We start from the raw sequence: 20,733 nt of genomic DNA on the forward strand, positions 1-20,733 counted from the left end.
ATGACCCAGTTATACACATATTTTTTCTCATATTATCTTCTGTCATGTCCTATCATAAGTGATTGGATATAGTTACCTGTGCTATACATCAGGACTTCATTCTTATCCATTCTAAGTGTAGTTTGCATCTGCTAACCCCAAACTCCCTGTCTATCCCACTCCTTCTCCTCTCCCTTTACAACCACAAGTCTATTCTCTATGCCTGTGAGCCTGTTCCTGTTCTGTCAATACGTTCATCTGTACCATACCTTGGATTCCACATGTAAGTAATATCATAAGGTATTTGTCTTTCACTTTCTGACTTACTTCACTTAGTATGAGAATCTGTAGTTCCATTCATGTTGTTACAAATGGCATTATTTCATTCTTTTTATGGCTGAGTAGTATTCCTTTGTGTATATATGCCACATCGTCTTAATCCAGTCATCTCTTGATGGATATTTAGGTTGTTTGCATGTCTTGGCTATTGTGAATAGAGCTGCAGTGAACATAGTGGTGCATGTATCTTTTTGAAAGTTTTGTCTGGATCTACTGTAGTTTTAGAAGGCAAGTCTTAATTTTTAGTAAAACAATTCCCTTATATAGTTTCTTCTAATAAAGTATTATAAGACAGTAATTGAGTTAGAGGACCTGGAATTAGACTGCATGGATACAAAGTCTGCCTTTGCCACTAGCTGTATAAACTTGGCGTGTACTTAAGTTCTCTAATCCTGGGTTTTACGCAAACAAAGTATAGAATCCAGCTCATGTGTCATGAGGTTTAAGGAGATAATATATGTGAAGCTTTTGGGTGCGCATTTGACATAGAGTAAGAGCTAGCTCAGTACATGTTAGTTTTTTTTTTTTTTCTTTTTTAGCTCTGATAACCATTTCTCTGCATAAAACTGTTTGCCCAGTTTCTAGTGTACACAGAAGATCACTGGATTTCTCTTTCTCGTATTGATTGCACAGAGAGCCGTGATTTGCATCAAATATTCCAGGAGGCTAGAACAGTTTGGACCCTGATGCTAATTCTGGGTTCCAGCCTTGGTCTCACTGCATTTTTTCCAGGAATTTAACAAGCCAAGTAAATTTTCTACCCCCCCTTTCCCTCGCCCGCATACATATTGGTTCCAACACATACACATACTGGTTCAAACATCAGATGGGTTTTGTTTTCTTAAAATTAAATAAGTAACAGTGCAGCTCCATTATTTTGGAATGAGAAGCATCTCTGAATCAGCTGAGACGTCAATAGTCTATGTCCTCATAGGGCTGCTCCCATCTGGGGAGTGAGGAAAGGAGGAGAGAGCATGACATGAAGAGGTTAACAGGCTGAACTGAGTTCCCAATCTAGGATGAATGTTGGAATCTGTATTTTAAACATTTTTTTTTTTCTTTTTGGACACACTGGCCTGTGTAAGTTCCAGGGCAAGGGATTGAACCTGTGCCACAGTGGTGACCTGAGATGCAGTAGTGACAACGCTGGATCCTTAATGTGCTGAACCTCAAGGGAACTCCCTATACGTTTAACTTCAGTAGAGGATAATTGCTCTATTTTAATAGCTTGCTTTATTTTATTTTTTAAAAACATATTTAATCTGTGAACTTCAAAAGGTGAAAATCTAAGGAACAGACAGTTGAGGAAGATAGGACTCCCCAAATTTTATAGAAGGTGGCTGTTATTATAACAAAGACCATTCCTCTTCTGTGAAAACTTTGCATTTGAAATATATTAATGACCACAATCTTGATTTTAATGTAGTTTTTTAATAATGGTTTTATTGAAACTCTTATACCATAAAATTCACTCTTTTAAAGTGTATAGACAGTGGTTTCTAATATGGTTTTTAAGAAAACTTTAGTCATTCTCAGTTCTCTGTTTTTCCCTTTATCTTCTGGCCCTCTACTTTGTATCATTCTATTGTCTTTGGTCCCATTGTAAACCAGGTGTGATCATAAATTCCTTTGCTCAGCCTCTTGTTGAGAGGACTCAGCCCCAGCCTTAGATGTTGCCTTCAGCTCAATGGAAGAACTTCCATTTTCTTGCTGTGGATTCCCATATTTAATAAATATTTTAACACTTAATCAATCAACCATGTGTTCCTGAATTTCCAACAGTTTTCAACAAACATTCTTTCCAAAATCTGTTATTCCGCAGTTAATTGTTTGTGTTATTTCTCTTTCTCAAGAAATAACTGGGTTAGAAGAAGCCCGTATGCTTTTCCTTTAGCATCATATGCTCACCGCAGAAAGTGTTCAGCAGGAGAAGCTCCAAGTGCAGATATTATTGTTGCTGGTGATGGTACTGGGGTGTTTGTGTGTCTATCTGTCTGGAGGGTCATTGTGGAATATCACATCTCCATAGGGCCATTGGGTCTGTTTGAGTTCTCATATTGCACTCAATGAGAGAAAAAGCTACCCTTGTCCCTGCACCTTCTGGCCATTGTGCAGTTGGGTATTTTAGTTATGTTTGAGCTATTAATCATGCCTTTTTATAGCTCCTATTCTCTGCAGCGTGTTTTCATTAGAACTAGAGATTCTTGATTTCTCTTTTCTATCTTTGAATAATGAGGGAATGGAGAAGACTGCAAATATTTAATAGACTTAGTTTCCTGTTCTTTTACTTATGAAGTTTCAACTTGCCAACTTTGTCATTAAAATTTTTTCCATTGGTTCTTTTAGTTTTCAGATTATGCTCAGTAACTGTTTGGGGCAATATTAATGTGTGTGTGTGTGAGAGAGAGAGAGAGAAGGAGATGGAATTATTTACTTGTGAACTTACATTTTAAAAATTTACTCCACGAATATTTATTGAGAGCCTTCTTTAGGCAGGTACTATATAGGTTCTTGGGATATATCAATGAATTAGAAAACACCACATTTCTTTCTTCATGGGCCCTATGTTCTAGTAGATAGACAAAACATAATAAATGATAAATTATATAATATATTTAGAAGATAGTAAGTACTATGGAAAAGAAAAAAGTACAGCATGATAATGGACATTAGGTGTGTGTGGGGTTTGTGGGGAGCCTGGGTTGTAATTTTTATTAGGGTGATGCAGTGGCCTCACAGAGAAAGTGACATTGGTAAAAAGCCTTGGAGGAAGTGGGAAGTAAGCCAGGCAAATATCAGAGGAAGAGCATTTCAGGAGGTGAGAACAGTGGGTACAATGACCCCAAGGCTAGAGCATGTCTATCAAGTATGAGTAGCAAATTACTGCTTCAGAGAAAATGGGTGATCGAAGAGCTTAGTAAAAACTGGACTGGAAAAAATATTTGAAAGTATCCATTTCCCTGGCCATGTTTTCAGTTTTATTCTGTGTTTTCAAAGGATGGTATTATCTCACCAAAGAAGACCACAATAATTTTCACTATACTGGCTGAAAGTAATCCATCCCCCAATATAATGGCACTTGGATCCTTCTTTGCAAGATGGTAGTACTTTGGTGCCTTTAAATATACTTCTTTGTTATGTTTATACATATATGGCTGTGGATCACTCTTTCTGCAGTATGTTTTATCCTGTGTAGTTGGTAGATAATTTTAATGCCAGCCTACCATAAAGCTTACAAAGTAGCTAATAGTTTCTTCTACCTAGTAGATGAGAGGCATACTTTCAAATCATCTTTGAACATATCCTGTTTCATAAATGGAGGAAATAGGTCTAAATTGCATTAAGAGGATTCTGTTAGCTATTGAAGAGAAAAAATAAGATGATTCAGCATTGGGACAAACTACAAACAGAGCTTGAGGAACTGTCTCAAAAACTTACAAAGTAGGCTCCACAACCATTTTTTCAAGATAGTTTTGAGTAGGTGTTTTTTTTCTTACAGGTGGGAAATGAATCACATAACTGAGGTTTCCTAAAGCTCAAAGTTCCCTCTTTCTCCCTCTGAACTATAAATAGATAATGCATATTTCAAGCCATGTAACCAAACGGCTACAAAGTCACCAACAAATGTTGGTTAAATAAAATGAGCACAGGTAAGAAATTTTTAAGGAGAATCAGTAGAATGCATGTGCTGAGACAGGTTATATGTGCCCTTTCTAACAGTGGTGGTGCCTACAAACAACTAGACAACCAACAAAGAAACTACTAAAAATAATTAGTCTAACTAAGTATGAAAGAAACCTTTATTATGGTTACATTCCTGAGAATGACTTCTCATTTTCAGCTAATTACAGTTTGCAAAAATAACCTTCTTTCATCCTATTGTCAGATAAAAGTTGTCAGATTTATTTGAAATTTTTAAGTGAGCTCACGCTGTGGGCCATGCAAGATAATAAGTGTTGGGAATACAGAGGTGGTTGGTGTAGAGTTGAGAGTGGAGCGTGTTGTAGCTGTAAGGCATGGACCTCAAAGAGAGAGGAACAGAGGAACTGTCTTTTGAAAGTGACAAGGGGAAGCAAGAATAATTCTGACATCTGGATGGAACCCAGAATTCGATCACACACTCTCAGACTTCTGCTGCTCATGTGGGGTAAAAATAAATAGCATTGAGGGAACTAGACTCTTCTGTGTGCTTTCCCAGTGGTATCCAGTCTTCTTAGCAACCCTCAGAGGTTGATATTTTGTTCTCATTTACTACCTGGAGAAACTGAGGCATAGGGAGCTTCAAAGACTTGTCCAAGATAGTTCAGTTTGGGAAGGAGTAGAGATAGAGCTAGGAACAGGAAATTTGGCTCTGGAGTCTGGAGTTTTGGGGTTTTTTTTGGTTTTTGGTTTTTGGTTTTTTGCTATACCCATGGCATATGGAATTTCCAGCTAGGGATAGAATCAGAGCCACAGCTGCGACCTCCACCATACCTGTGGCAACACTGGATCCTTAATCCACTATATCACAGTAGGAACTCCAAGAAGCTGGAGTCTTGGCTACCCTCTGCCACTTTTCATAAGTAACTGCTCGCAGGTCTAAAACAGAGGGGAAACTCTGTAGGACCAGAGCTGAGCATTGGATTATATTGCTGCCTTGTGCAAGAGTACCATGTTTTCCTAGACAGTACAGATCTGTGGGCAGGGCCTGTATCTTTTGCAGAGTCTGCATGGTTCTCATGGAGTCCTGTGCACATGGTAGGGTTCGGGACGAGATGGTGGTAACGGAGGTGGCGCAGTGTGCAAGGAAGGCCAGAGAAGGACAAAGAGGACACCTTGGTGGTGTTTGCTGAGGGTGCTGATCTGGGGAACATTTCGATTAGGAGGCTTTGCCAGGAGGCAGCTTCCCAGAAACTCAGTGGGGGTAGTTCAGAGTGACAACCTACAGACTTCTCAGAAGTAAAGCAGTTCTCCCAGAGTATCATTTAATAAATTAATTGAAAAGTGAACTCTGTGTGACTTCAAAGGATTCATTTGCTTCAGAGCAACAAGAAGTGAAAAAAAATGATTACAAAAAAGCAGAAGAAAGGCTGTGCCCAGGCTTTGTTCCTTTGTAAAAGAAAATCAGGGTATTTTGTAGGAATCCTTTCTCTAACCCAGCATGTCAGATGCATGGACACGTTGTTCAAGTGTTTTAATTTGCCCCCCAATAGAGACAGCTAGAGAGTTTGGTTTATTTAGCTTTATATAGAAACACATCAACAGCATAGAAACCTGAGTCATGTTTGGAACACATGCCCCTTCAGTGTTCAGTTCCCCTGACTGCTCGCTCTTTGCTTAAGGCCAAGAGTTTAAGCAGAGGGAGGATCGAAAGGCTCCAATCAAGCTCCTGGTTCCCAAGCTCCACCATCATTCTGATCCTCTTTGTGTATCCTTTCTGTTTCTAACACAGAGAAGGTCGAGTTCCATCAGCCTTTGACATGATATTATTTCTCTCAAGAGTTGCGTTCATGTCAGTGAGAAAAAGAGCATTGAGACTGGGATTTTATTTCTGTTTTGTATTCAGACACAGAATCAAAACAATAGTTAGAAATCTCTGAAGTTTGGTTGTGGTTTTCTTTTTTCGTCTTTTTTAGGGCCTCACACGTGGCATATGGAGGTTCCCACGCTAGGGTTTGAATCAGAGCTGCAACTTCTGGCCTGCCCCACAGCTCATGGCAACGCCAGATCCTTAACCTACCGAGCAAGTCCAGGGATCAAACTCCCATCCTTATGGATACTAGTCCAGTTTGTTACCCTGAGCCACAATGGGAACTCCTTTTGTGGTTTTCTTCTAATGAAGATGTACTTCAGGACTGGGGAAGTCAACTTTTGCTAATGACTTCACATCACTTACCCTGTTAGCATGTCGTAGGTCCAGAAGACCCTCTGGTGAATATCTCTATCCTGCTCCCTTTTTAGGGCAGCAGTTATTCCTTCTATTGGATCTTTTTAGCTTTGGACTCCCCAGCGCTATGGAGTTGGCTTGTTTCAAGTAGTACTTATTTTCATGCTTACGTTGGCACATGCAGGCATTACTGGGTTTACAGTGGATAATGTACTTGATTTGTGAGTTTTTCTGTCTCTCTGAGTAATAGTGTCTCTGAGAACTTATACTTTAAGAGATTATTTACTGCCAATGCATTATTAAAAGGCATTTCGCTTTTCTTGTTTAGTGCCAAGGATGAAGTGACACCATTGGTCTGTTTATTGCAGGGACTGATAATCTCTAGCTCCAATAAATAATGGAAGTGCATGTAAAAGTAATTTCTAGCGTTTCTTTCCTTACTTTTATCCAACAGAATAATTTTCTTGTTTTGCTACCTCCTAGATTTTTCCTAGCAACAATTTTGAAAGTTTTTACTCTTTAGATTGAGATGTTTTTGAATGTTGTATCCCAGAAAGACTATAGACCAGATACATGCAATGCAGCACATACAACAAAATTTTCTCCTGTATATTTCTGTTTTCTAATACACATGCACCATGAATGGATTCTTTCAATTTTGCTGTAAATTAAGGGCAAGGAGTCACCTCTCAAGGTAGCTTGGAGACACCCAGCTGGTATTATGTGGAAGACCATCCATTTAATCATTCTGAAGTCAGATTCATGTCATCCTGAATTGCTGTAGCAGATTCTTGCCATGTTTTAAATGTGACATGCATTGAAAGATTCCATGGTTTTGAGAAATGGTCTCCTCAGAGATGGCTGGTAATCTACCTGCTTGTTCTCAATCAATTTCTCTCTCTCTCACACAGGTGCACCCCCCCCCCCCGCCCCATCCATTCCTTCCTTCACTTCATGGTTGTGGTATTTGAGATGACTGGAGTGGTCTTCCAACCAATCTTCATTCTAGCTACTTGGGAAATCCCTGGGGGGGAAAAATATATATATACTTGCAGGGGGTTGTGTCTCTGGAATGCCCTTATTTTGTGTCCTAATAAAGAAAGCCTTTGGTGAGTGACTGTTAAGTTACATATAGAAAAAAAAAAATCTTTTGAAGATCCTTGATGGTAAAGACTTCCTGCCTTCTTCTTCTTTTAAGCAAGAGATTTGCTCTTGCAATATTTTACCTAGATTATTTCTTGACTGTGTTCTTGGAAAACTTTTGGACAGTTGAGATAGTAAAGAAGGAATTTGGTCCTTTTAAAATTTAGTATGTTTATGTGTGTGTGTGTGTTTACATATATATATATATATATACACACATAATTTCCATATATACATATATACATATAAATTCCTCTAGAATTACATACTTTTTAGCCTTCATTTCCAGGAGAAAAAAACTTTTCTTGCTTTATGTAAATTTGTTTCTTGAGGAAATACCAAGGAGTTCTTATGTGCCTGCTTTCTATCGTGGGATTTTGGTCAGTGATAATTCCGATTTTTGTTTCTGCAAACACTTGGAGCTGGCCTTAACTAAGCCTTAACTCTCGCATGCCTCTAATATCTATATAAAGAAGGTGAAATTAAGCAAGCAAACACAAATCCATTGACATAACAATTGGCTGAAGTGAATCTTGGTGTGAAGAATTCACCATTCTTAATTTTATTCTTTGGACTTGACCTATTTTTGATGTTGCCTCCAGGAAAGGCTGTGACCCAGCTGGCAGAGACAGTCCTTGTTTCCAGGCCTGCTTTTCAAATTATCTGATTTAGAGCTGAACTGGCTAGTTATTCATTTGATCATATACCAGCTTAACTGCCTTTCCCCTCCTCTGCTTTTTCTATGTTTCTTTTGTTTAGCTTTTAGTAGCCACATTATTCTTTTCAACAAGCTTATGTATACTCTTTTACCATAAACAACCTTTTAAAGTGTTTTTCTCACCGCATTCTTTATTCATACTATTTTCAGTTCACATTCGGGGAGAAACAAGATGAAGCATAGAAAGTTTTAGTAACCCTCCAAAATAAAATGTGAAGTCAGCAGTGGGGCCAGGAAGACCAGCTGTCTCCTAAGCCTTTCTTGCATTAAGGGAGAATATCTGTTTCCCAGGGCTGGTTCACCTGAGGGGTTTTGTCTGCTGATTTTTTTTTTTTTTTTTTTTTTTTTGTCTTTGTAGGGCTGCATCCGTGGCATATGGAGGTTCCCAGGCTAGGTGTCTAATCTGAGCTATAGCTGCCAGTCTACGCCACAGCCACAGCAATGCAGGATCTGAGCTGTGTCTGTGACCTACACCACAGCTCACAGCAATGGGGGATCTTTAACCCACTGAGCAAGGCCAGGGATTGAACCCACATCCTCATGGATGCTAGTCAGGCTCGTTAACCCCTGAGCCATGATGGGAAGTCCTGTCTGCTGATTTTATTGCATCCAAACGTTGGGGTTCCTTGCACTCAGATTTAATTATGGTTCAATATGACAACATATTGTATCATTCTCACGCTACTCAAGACTGTAAAGGTTTGTTTCAAATTGCAGGCTTACACGAGTAAGCATTTTCTTGTTCAGGCCTGAGATGAAGGCCTAGTAATGGGCAGTTAATGGCCAAGATGATGGAGAGACTGATTTATCAGAAGATAGCAGTGCATAAATAGGTAATGAGGCTGCCTGACTTCCTGAATGGAGATGAGAAAATAAGAGCCAATGCCAGTGTCAGCACAGCCCCTCTGCCTCCAGCTTGTGGGAGCAGGGGCCACTCCAGGAATCACAGAATCCAGGGCTCTCAGTGACACCGGAACTGGAAACTCAGCAAGGCAGAGTCAGAGAATGCCTCTCAGAAACTCATCTACAAAAGCCCACTGGTGTGTATGTGTGTGTGTGTGTGTGTGTGTGTGTGTGTGTGTGTGTGTGATAGTTTCACCTAGGGTTCCTGGGTGCTGAGATCTATGTGACATAATCTCTGTCCCCAAACAGGCACATGTCCACATCATCTGGATGTGTTTACATCAATTGTAAAACTAACTTTTCACATCAAATAATAGCAAGAACTGGCATTTGAATTGTAGACCAAGTCCGACTAAAGAAGAATTCCATGGGAATTGGTTACGCATTAGACCCATATGGATTAAAGCTCTTTAAAAACTTCCATGGGAATTCCAATCTATTGCTCCTTTTCTTCCTTTTTAAAATTTTTTTAATATAATGATTTTAATTTTTTTTCATTATAGCTGGTTTACTGTGTTCTGTCAATCTTTTACTGTACAGCATGGTGACCCAATTACATATACATGTGTAGATTCTTTTTTCTCACATTATCATGCTCCATCATAAGTGACCACACATAGTTCCCAGTGCTCTACAGCAGGATCTCATTGCCCATCCATTCCAAAGGCAATTGCCTGTAAAACAATTTTTTTTAAGTATGTTGAGAGTCTACTGTGTGCGAAGGTGCCACGGTGCTTGTAGAGATGTTTCTGGAAACCTTTTGGACCTTACTTAATTTATCTGGGGAGGCTACCAGATGGAATCCCCATTTTCCTCTTTTTTTTTGTCTTATTCACCTCTTTTTTTTTTTTTCTTAAACTTTTACTGTTTGGGTTGAACTCAACAAAATTAAAACAGTCAGTTGTTGAAAAAACATGCCTTTTATTTGCAAGAAATAGGTGGACATTCAGCAAGTAGATCATCCGTTTTCAAAGTTAAGCATATTTTGTCATACATTGTGAAGGGAAGGGAAGGCAACTATTGTTTCTTGAATATCTATCATCTTAAAAGCTTTTACATCCACTTCTTTCTGTTTTCAGGATGAAGACTAAATATCTTACATTGATTTAGAGTAGTGGTTCTGAACCCTTGGCCACCCTTCAGGATCACAGGCCAATTCTTTAAAAATTATGGATGCCCAGGATCCCTTCCAGACTTAAAGAATTAGATTCTCTGAGTTTGGAGCCCAGACTCTGGTATATTTTTAAAAGCTTTCCTGCACAACAAGTCTCATATGCAGTCAGGATTGCACACCACTGGTTTGGAAGTTCTTTGGCATCTGGGCTTCCAGCTAGTTCTTCCACAATCGAGGCTCATGTCTTCTGTCCAAATGCTGTGTTGCATTTCCTACAGTTTCTGAAGATGCTGAGTTATTTCCTGTTTTTGTGCCTTTGTTGGTCCTTCTACTCACAGTGCTTTCCTCAGTATTCTTGGTCTGAGCAGCACCTTACCAGTCCTCTGTAACCCAGCAGCTGGAGGAGGGCTGCTGTTGTGTTGTGTACATATATCTATTACCGGACTTCCAAATACTTTGTAATAATTTTTGTTAGTAGAGCCCCCTTTTGACTGTGAGTTTCCTAGGTGCCAGGGCCGTGTCTGACGCTTCTTTGTCTCCCCAGGGCCTGGCTATTTTCTGAGGTATGGTCAGTGCTCCCTGAAGGTTGGATGGATTGTAACTTATCCTCTAGTTTTCACAGGAAATCTACATTTACTGTGAAATGTAGTGTGTATTATTATTTTTAGTCTTTAGAGACAAAGAACTTTCAGTTCAGAGACATTGAACAATTTGCCCTACTTTGTTTCGTTAATAAATAGAAGACCCAGACTTTAAACCCAGTTCTGCCTGGCTTTAAAGGTGATGCTTTTTTGTTTTCGTTTCATTCATTTTGTTGTAAAAATCCTGTTGCTAGACACAGTTTGGTTCTTGCTACACTAAATGCAAAAGGTTGGATTTTAAGAACATATTGGTGAAAGATAATGTATAAATTAAATGCAATATATGATACAGATTATAACAACTATGGACATGATTGAGTTGACTAGATGGAAGGGGCAAGTATTTAACGTAGAGTTGTGGATGTAGGATTGGGGTAGAAAACACTAATGTTCTTCCATATGTCACGCTTATATATGTATGAGGTAGAATCCTCTGTTAATAAAAGCCATTGTTACATGATTCTGCTTCATGAAATCAGTTCCATATTTTAACTAATTGCCAGGGTAAAACTATATGGCTGATGTGGCCACCATAAGTTCTAGAATAAGGAATATGTATTTTTTAAATCTTTTACAGCTGCATGTGCAGCATATGGAAGTTCTTGGGCTAGGGATCAAATCGGAGCTGCAGCTGCTGGACTTTGACATAGCCACAGCAATGCCAGATCTGAGCCATATCTGCGACCAATGCTGCAGCTTGCAGAAACGCAGGATCCTTAACCCACTGACCAAGGCCAGGGATCAAACCCCATCCTCACGGAGATAACGTTGGGTTCTTAACCTGCTGAGCCACAATGAGAACTCCTAGAATGAGGAATCTTGATGTTAGTAGATGGGTAGTATCAGACTCTCTGAGCTGTTTTGTCAGAAGTTCACATAAGGCAATGGAGTTGAGATTATGGTAATTCTTCGATTGCCTTTTCTGATGTAGAAAACAGGAAAAATAGATAAAAGTAATTAATGGTATTTTTTTAATTGAACTAACAAGTATAGGATGCCAGGAATTACACTTGTATTTTTTTTTTTTAAAGACTAATCAGGGAGTTCCCCTCTTGGTTCAGGGGTAATGAATCAGACTAGGATCCATGAGGCCTTGCTCAGTGGGTTAAGGATCCGGTGTTGCTGTGAACTGTGGTGTAGGTCACAGATGCGGCTCAGATCTGGCGTTCCTGTGGCTGTGGTGTAGACTGGCAGCTGCAGCTCTGATTTAATCCCTAGCCTGGGAACTTCCATATGCTGCAGGTGTGGCCCTAAAAAGACCAAAAAAAACAAAAAACAAAAAAAAAAACCCCAAAAAAACCCTAAGTAAAAGCAATCAAATGGCAAAAAAGAATTTAGGATGCAGGTAGGAATTTAGGAAAGCTAAAGATTCTGTTGCATACATTGAAGACTTGTTTTTAATTATGTTAATTATCTTCAGAATTATCCTGTGTGCAATGCCATTTGGCTGGTAATACTCCCACTCCACTGATATATATTGATTCATTATAGAGGTTGGGCTTAATTAAAAACCCCAACTGTCTTGTCTTTCTCCTTGTGTCAAAGTTCTGATTCTACCATGAAAATAATTAGTGTCACCTCTGCTTTTAAAAAAGTTATAAATAAGCAGTCTTGAAAATTCATTTGTACGCTGTTTGGAATATTTATGGTTGGTTCTGGTTCATTAGCTCTAGGAGATATGAGGGGGAAAATGCTGCCAAGAAAAAAATGCATAAGGAATATGGGGGTTATATTCACTTCACATTTAAATTTTAACTATTGCCCATGAATAATAAACAGGCCTCAATCTGGGGATTGTATCAGGTTCTTCTGGTCCCAAATTGTATGATTCATTTTTAAATTTGAAATTAAAATTATCCTTATGTAATTATATTGATGTATTAAACTTTCTCGCCATCTGGATAGTTATATTTTTGCATTTTTCTCCTCAATCTTTTGTCTCACAGCTGTGGTAAAAGTCAGTCTCACTGCTTGAAACATACATACTTTACCATACCTGTGTAATTTTTGTCCTTAAAGGATGGATTTCCATATACATTGTAAACTATAATTCTTAAGTTCTAAGGTTGTGCTTTGTCTCAGTATGGTAAGGTTATTGACTTTTCTGATGAGGTCAGTGTTGCAAAGATTGTTTTTCAGGGTTTGATTTTCTTTTCAGATGCTTTAAAAGTGCTCTTAGAGCATTTTCATTACTCTAAGAATGTTCCTACTATAATAATTACTGCTTTGAACTCAGTAAAACCCGCAAGCACCTCCAAACTGCAGGATGAAAGCAGAGATGAAGCATGGTGGAAAAGGCCTGCCAGGAGGTGAAACGCCTGCTCTACTTCCGGGTGGTGCAATTTGGAAATGACATTTGCTCATGTGCCTCAGTTCCCTTATTTGTAAAATAAAGATATGTATTATATGAGCTTTAGAAGTTCTCTCAATATTACTCCATGGTAATGAAGCATTTGATTAGTAGTTTAGCAATCACAAATCATTCTTACATAGTAATTTGAAAGAATGCATTTCTACCAGATTATAACTTTCAAGTCTCTGTCAATAATGCAAACATTTTTCACTAAACAGGACTTAAACTTGCTGTCAGTAGATTTTCTTTTTAATTTAAGTAATGGGTTTCTCCTTAGGATAAGGATGAGATCAGTAAAATAAGATACCACGTATAAACTGAAGCTGAAGGAAAAAGAAAATATAAGAATTAGACTAAAGTAATGCAAACAGGAAACATCTTGGTCCAAAAGAATAGTAATGTTGATTGAATCCAAGTTGCGATCAGGATACCATGATGAATAACTTGTGTCCTCTGCCCTGTTCACTGCAATAAATACTGAGAAAGAATGGAGGGGAGAGAGCATCATTTTGATTGAGACATCAAGCCTGGTAAATGGAGCTCTCCTCAGGCAGTTCCCAAAACATGACTGTTAACACTTCAGGAAACTCAGAAAAGAGTTTTTTACAAAACAAAAGACATTATCCATGGAGATGGCATTAAGAGCAACCTTGATGGAAAGATGGCATTTCTATAAAGCAGGTAATTTATAGCTGTGCATTCCTGTTTTTTTTTTTTTTTTTTCTTCCCCTTTTTTGGCTGCAGCATAAGGAATTCCTGGGCTAGGGATCAGATCCAAGCCACAGTTGTGACCTAAGCTGCAGATCCTTTAACCCACTATGCTGGACTGGGGATTGAACCAGTGCTCTGGAGAGGCCACTGATCCCTTTTTGCTGCCGTGGGAATTCCCAATTGCTGTTTATTTATGCATCCAGGTGGTGGATCGAAAGCACCTTCAAATGAGTTAGTCAGGAAGTGCTTATTGAATGCCTGATGCTGGTCAGTATTGAGGCCCTTGTATCAAAATGAATGGTATTGAAGAGAAGGAGACTGGAAGGGGTTGGGAAGACTTCATGGAAGAGGACTATTTGACTTGAATTGTGTTGCCTCCAAAATTTATATGTTGAAGCCCTAACTGCTAAGGCAACTGTATTTGGAGACAGAGTCTTTAAAGAGGTAATTAGATTAAATGATGTCAAAGGGGCAGATGCTCATCCAGAATGACTGATGCTCTTATAAGAGGAGAGAGAAATGCACAAACAGAAAAGAGGCCACATGAAGCCACGGTGAGAAGATGGCCACGTGCAGGTCAAACAGAGAGGCCTCAGGAGAAACCAGATCTGCCAGCATCTTCATTTTGGACGTACAGCCTCCAGAACTGCAAGTAAATTTCTCTGGTTTAAGCCACCTAGTCTGTAGTACTTTCTTAGGGATGGGCTAGTAGGCTAATAAATACCAAAAGGGACTTGATCTAAGTCTTGAAGGGTAGATAAGTCATTTCCTAGAAATGGCCTTAGTGGAGATCACTACCCAAGAGTCTGGTTTGGAAAAGCACTCCGCACAAGCGAGGAAGGAAAACTACAGGAAAAGTTGGGATTCTTGTGGAATTAAAGAGTAGAGGAGAGAACTGAGTGTGAATGGGATACGGTGGGTCCTTGGGGACTGTGTGCCACTATGTCTGGTACGGAGGAGGTGCTCGTAGCCGATCTTAGTATGCAGGGAGAGAAAGCTGGTATTTGGTATGGTAGAATATATAGGGCTTACATTTCGGGTTTTGGTGAGGAGTCAGTTTTAGAAAGATCAGGGGGGATATGATCTGTAGCATGTATGGAAATGAAGAGTAAGTTACAGCTCTAAGAATTATCATAAAAAGAAAAATAAGCCAGCATATGGTAATATCCTGCATGTTTACTGGGAAGAGTAGGGATTTGTGGTTGAATGTTTTTGAGGCTAAGAAGTATCCCATTTGTTGTTCATCTTTGGGGTTTCACAAGGATTGGAATGTATTAGTAACTGAGGTATGGCATTCTCCCATTCCCATTTCTTTCTTTTTTTTTTTTTTTTTTTTTTTTTCTTTTTTTTTTTTTTTTTTTTTGCATTTTAGGGCCACATGTGTGGCATATGGAGGTTCCCAGGCTAGGGGTCAAATCAGAGCTACAGCTGCTGGCCTACACCACAGTCTCAGCAGTGCAGAATCCAAGCCATGTCTGTGATGTACACCACAGCTTGTAGAGATGCCACATCCCCAACCACTGAGCAAGGGCAGGGATTGAACCTGCATCCTCATGGATACTAGTCGGGTTTGTTACCATTGAGCCACACGGGAACTCCTCAAAGATTTTAGAACAGAAGGTTATCTTTTGTTTCCAGGAAGCTTTACGATTATTAATTTAGCTCTCTCCTTTCTCCTGATATCATAGCTAAATGTGAAAATCCCAGTTGTGTTCCAGGTGCCCTTTATCCCCCACAGAGTCCTAGGATGTCCCTTCCTAAGATGCACTGGTTCTTGGGAGCAGTGTCACCATCTGCCTCACATGCTGCCTAAATACGGTTGCTCACATGGTGTATGTCTCTAAAAGAGTGTTTGTTTGCTTTTCTCACTGCAGGAATTATACACGTTTATTTTAAACATTTTGGATACTATAGACATGTATAAATAAAAAATCAAATAATTTATAATTCTGCTGAGGTAGAGCTGTTCTTTATACGGGGAGTCAGATGGAATAAATAATTTTGCTTTTTTTTTGTCAGTTAACGCACATGATTATTCATTACGGTAATATTAATGTTATTGGTAGCACAGCGTGTTTTTAAATTTAGAGTCCCTTGTAATTTTCTCTAGCAGTGCCTAGACTGGCATAGGAAATAGTGTTTTGTTTTGTTTTTTCCCAATAAAATGTTGATGGGTGATGTTTGCAGTAGACGGGCCCAGGTTCCGTTTTACTCCTGGTAAAATGCAGAAACCTCTGTGAATTACATTTGGTAAATTAGAACTGAACTATTCCTTTTAAACTATGCATTTGAGATAGGATGAAAAGAGCTGTATTTTTTAAAGAAGTGTAGATGTCTTCCTTGTAAATAGATTGTATTCACCATATTTGTTTACTGTTGTAGTGAACACATTTTTCTTTCTTCCCTATTTAATAATCAAAGTTTAGTTTTAAAGGAGCCAGTCATTTACAACAGAATGAAATGAAGTTCAGTCTTCTTGGTAATTGAGTGTTTAGCTACTTGAGATAAGGCAGGAAGGCAGGGTTCTTACCCTCCTTGATTAAGTGGTACTTCACTTCAGATCAGTGAATGACTTCTAAGAAGGTACAAAGTTTACTTTGTTTTCATTTAATTTCTGTGTTGAATTGATTTTATAATTTACGATATAAAACTTGTGAATGATCATAAGCAATGCATATCATTTGATCTCTATGTCTGAATAATAAAGATCTTTTGTCTTTTTGATATTGCAGTTGACTCACGTTGACCAGGCAAGCTTCCAGCTGGATGTCTTTGGAACATCCTTTATTCTTGATGTCCTGCTAAATCAGTAAGTCTTTCTTGAGCTGTACTCACTGTTTTCAGATACACACTGAATCCACTTTCTATCCTTCTTTAAAGCTTTGTTTTCTTACTGTATTTTATTTCGTCTCCCTGTATCAGTTAAGCACTATATTTGAAACTGTTGTATTGACTGTAAGTTATGTGGTTTGGTAAATAACAGAAAATGGATATCTGCTTGAAATTGGACAGCTGTCTCAGATTTAAAAATGTAAAACTGTGTTCCTGGTGGATCAGCAGGTTGTCATTGCTGTGGCTCAGGTCTTTGCTGTGGTGAGGGTTCAGTCCCTGGCCTGGGAACTTCTGCATGCCATGGGTGAGGCCAAAAAAAAAAAAAAAAAAAAGAATGTAAAATTGCGGGAAACATAATCTACCATTTTGCATAAAATATATATTATCTAGGTTCCTGTGAAGGACAATACATTGTGAAAATAATACTTTGGGTATTAAAACATCTTTCTTAAGAACAGCAGAAAAGGAAAGTGATTCTTTTTTGCTCAGTGAATCAGGGGACTGGGTGCATGATAGTGTGATTCCAAATAATGCCAGTAGATGCTTGGATTTGGGGGTTGGTTTCTGTAAGATTTAAATTATTCTGCATATACTATGTAATTTTGCAAATTGTCATTTGCTAACTAGAATTTAGATTTGGAATATTAGAAATTTTAGACTTGGAAGTGGCTTTTGATAAGTCACTGCATTTAATTGCTTCTTTTTTGGTAAGTATAGTGTTTAATAAGTCTTACAAGATATTTACTTTTCTATCCACTTTTTTTTTTTTTTTTTGCTTTTTTTTTTAGGCATATGGAGGTTCCCAGGCTAGGGCTTGAATTGGAGCTGTAGCCACTGGCCTATACACAACCACAGCAACGCAGGATCCTTAACCAATGAGTGAGGCCAGAGATCAAACCTCTTCTCATGGATACTAGTCAGATTCATAACCCATTGAGCCACAATGGGAACTCCTGTTAATTCACTTTTTTTTTTTTTTTTTTTAATTAGTATCCCACTTCTTATCCTGGGCAGGTGGGAAGACACCAGATCTCTGTCAGCTAGTGTTTCTGAGCAGAGCAGCCCTGGCCCACAGCTTTGTTGAATCAGCTATGCGGCAATTTAGGAAGAACATGTGAAACCAGGAGGACAGTAAGGTAGAGCTAGCGCCTAATTTCCCTATACTGGGAATCAGCCAGGTGGAAGACTGAGTTAATTAAAGAAGGATGTAAGAGGCAAGATTTAGAGCTATGCTATCTGGATAGGTAGCCACCAGCCTCTTGTGGCTCTTTAAATTAAAATAAGCTAATTTAAATAAATTCTGTTCCTCAGTTACACAAGCCACATTTCACATGCTCAAAAGCCATGTATGGCTAGTGGTTACCTTTATAGGACAAGGCAGAACATTCCCATCATTTCAGAAAGTTCTGCTGGACAGTGCTGTTTTCAAGGTTGCCTTTGCAAAAAGAGTGTATGTGAATTGTTAAGATCACCGAGGGCGGTCAATCAGTGTTAGGAGAGTTCACTTCTTTTTAGATTTTAGTCCATGTTTAATGGATTCATTTAATAATAATTTTTATCAGCATCCTAATTTTTATGGCATTTATTTCCAAAGTGTTGATGATATAATATGTATTTTAGTGTTTAAGTTATGCATTAGTTTGTTCTTTAATTACATTGTCTCACAGGTACACTTTGTAAGTAGTTCTCCCATCTCCCCACTTTTTTTGTAGTTTATAAACAATTTAAATACTGAAAGTCCTATGTTAGATGGCAGTCTGCTCTTCAGGTAATCTAACAACAGGAGTGTTCTGTTCTTTGATGGTATATATTTTAAAAATGTGATAGAAATTGTATTTCTGCAATACTCGTTAAAATAGTTTATTTCGTATTTTTAAAATTCATGGCCTAGAACATATATAATCAATGTTTCTCTCATACCACACGGTATTTTTTTTAACCCTCATTTCATAGGGCATGAATAATATGTGTTGATATGATCTGTATCTTATATTCCTGCTTGGTATAAGTAACTTCAGATTTACATGTTTGTGTGACTCATGTCAGTGTTTCAGCAATTTTGGGATGTCACAGAGTTTTAAAAAACTCGTTATGGAGGAATGCATGCTCAGAAAAAAAAAGAGTAGACGAGCTCTCTCATCTGATTCTAGCACTTAGAGACTGATTGCCCTGTTTTAAGTTGTGACCCTCTCTGTGCTCACTTCTCCTTGCAGTCTGCTACCTTTTCTCCTCTGATTAATTTAAGAAATAATGTTCATCACTATTTAATATAAAAGTTGACTCATAAAACTTCCATTTTTTGGAGTTCCTGTCATGTCTCAGTGGAGACAAATCCAAGTAGGAACCATGAGGTTGCAGGCTTGATCCCTGGCCTTGCTCAGTGGGTTAAGGATCTGGCGTTGCCATGGGCTGTGGTGTAGGCCGGCAGCTGTAGCTCAGATTAGACCCCTAGCCTGGCAACCTCCATATGCTGCTGGTGTGGCCCTAAAAAAAAAAAAAAGCCATTTTTGCAGGTCAAAAATATGATGACCAGCATTGTCATATGGTCACTGAGTCCCTATATTTTAATTTTTGTGTTTACTCGTTATTTTTATTTTTTGTCTTTTTCCTCCCACTAGATTTAAGCTCCTTGAAGGCTGACATGTTTTTTCCTTCACTGTTTTATTTTTAGCCTAACATAGGCACTACATTCTAGATTGGAGGGTCATGCTGACTTTGAAACCAAAGTCTGGAATGGAACAGGAGATGGAGGAGATGACAGGATGAGGGTGGAGGCTGTGGGTTGGGGAAGAGCGTGAGCAAACAGGAAGGAGCGCCAATGTTTGGGACTGGCTTCTACAGGCTGTGCATGTACATGGAGGTATGATTTGGAGTCAGGCTCCCAGGTCTCTATTTCAGTGACTCTTCCCCATCCTCCTTTAAACCACTGTTCCTGTGAATATAGCCCCTGCCTTGTTTGCTGGTTTCTGACTTTTATGTTGCTTACTCCATCAGAGAAGGGATGTTGCTTCCTCTGCCCAAACCACCTCACTTCCATCGGAGAAATCTGAGCCCTAAAGCTTTCTCTTCCTGAAGAAGAGACACATTTGGCCATACGTATGAGAGCAAGAGGCTTAGAACACTAAGGGTGAAGTAGAATTCCTTTTGAGATCCTGGCAAGAAGCTTCATAGCATTTTTCTTCTTATTCCAGTGGAAATTTGAAATTACGAGAAGTACAAAGGATAAAATAGTAGCATGAATAGAGATTGCCTGGGCTGAGAAATATGCAAAGTGTCTCTTTTTTTTTGGCTTGGGATATATGTTAAACATAAGTATCTATTTTTTTGTTGTTGTTTGTTTGGCTGCACCTGTGGGATGTAGGTCCCTGGGCCAGGGATCGAACCTGTGCCACAGCGTCGACCAGAGCCATTGCAGTGACAACGCCAGATTCTTAACCTGTTGCTCCACAAGAGAGCTCCAGGTATCTATTTTCTTTAGATAATAAGATCTAGGTGATTTGATACAAAGATATTTTTCTTATTTTTATGAAGAATGTTTTTATTTCATGGTTGCAGTTTGTATATTGTCTTGTGGTTATGTTGGTGAAGGAGCAGAAAGATGAAAAATATATTATGCTCTTTAAACTTTTCCTTCCTCTCTTCCTTTATTCCTTCCCTCTTCCTTCCTTCCTGGCTTTCTTTCTTTCTCTTTCTCACACATAGGCCAAATATCATTTATTTAACATACATTAAAAAAACTTTTTCTTTAATTTTTTTCATTGAGGTAGAGTTGATTTACAATATTTTATTAGTTTCAGATATACAACAGTGATTCTGAATTTTTATTGATTATACTCTGAGTTATTATAAAATAATGGCTGTATTCACTATGCTGTACAATATATCCCTGTAGATGATTTATTTTAGACATAGTATAAACTATGTTCTATAGATTTGTGAGACTATTTCTGTTTTGCCATATTGATGCATTTATTTCATTTTTTAGATTCCACATATAAGTGATAACATAAATATTTGTCTTTGTCATATAGCATAATACCCTCTAGATCCATTTATGTTGTTAAAAATGCAAAATTTCATCCTATATATATGGTAGGCTGATTAAGTTTCCTGACATTGGAGAAGTGGCCTTTT

General features: G+C 38.5%; 1 protein-coding gene across 23 annotated transcripts in view; it reads left to right on the forward strand.

The window, feature by feature from the left end:
- Nucleotides 1–20,733, forward strand: part of ADAM22 (ADAM metallopeptidase domain 22) — a 237,305-nt gene that overhangs the window by 18,609 nt on the left and 197,963 nt on the right. For all 23 annotated transcript variants that reach the window (XM_021063337.1, XM_021063339.1, XM_021063338.1 and 20 more), the window contains one exon: nucleotides 16,500–16,576. In XM_021063337.1, coding sequence (XP_020918996.1) covers nucleotides 16,500–16,576 — 77 coding nt within the window. The remainder of the gene's footprint in view (nucleotides 1–16,499; nucleotides 16,577–20,733) is intronic.

This window comes from Sus scrofa, chromosome 9 (genome assembly GCF_000003025.6).
Source record: "Sus scrofa isolate TJ Tabasco breed Duroc chromosome 9, Sscrofa11.1, whole genome shotgun sequence".
Lineage (NCBI taxonomy): Eukaryota > Metazoa > Chordata > Mammalia > Artiodactyla > Suidae > Sus > Sus scrofa.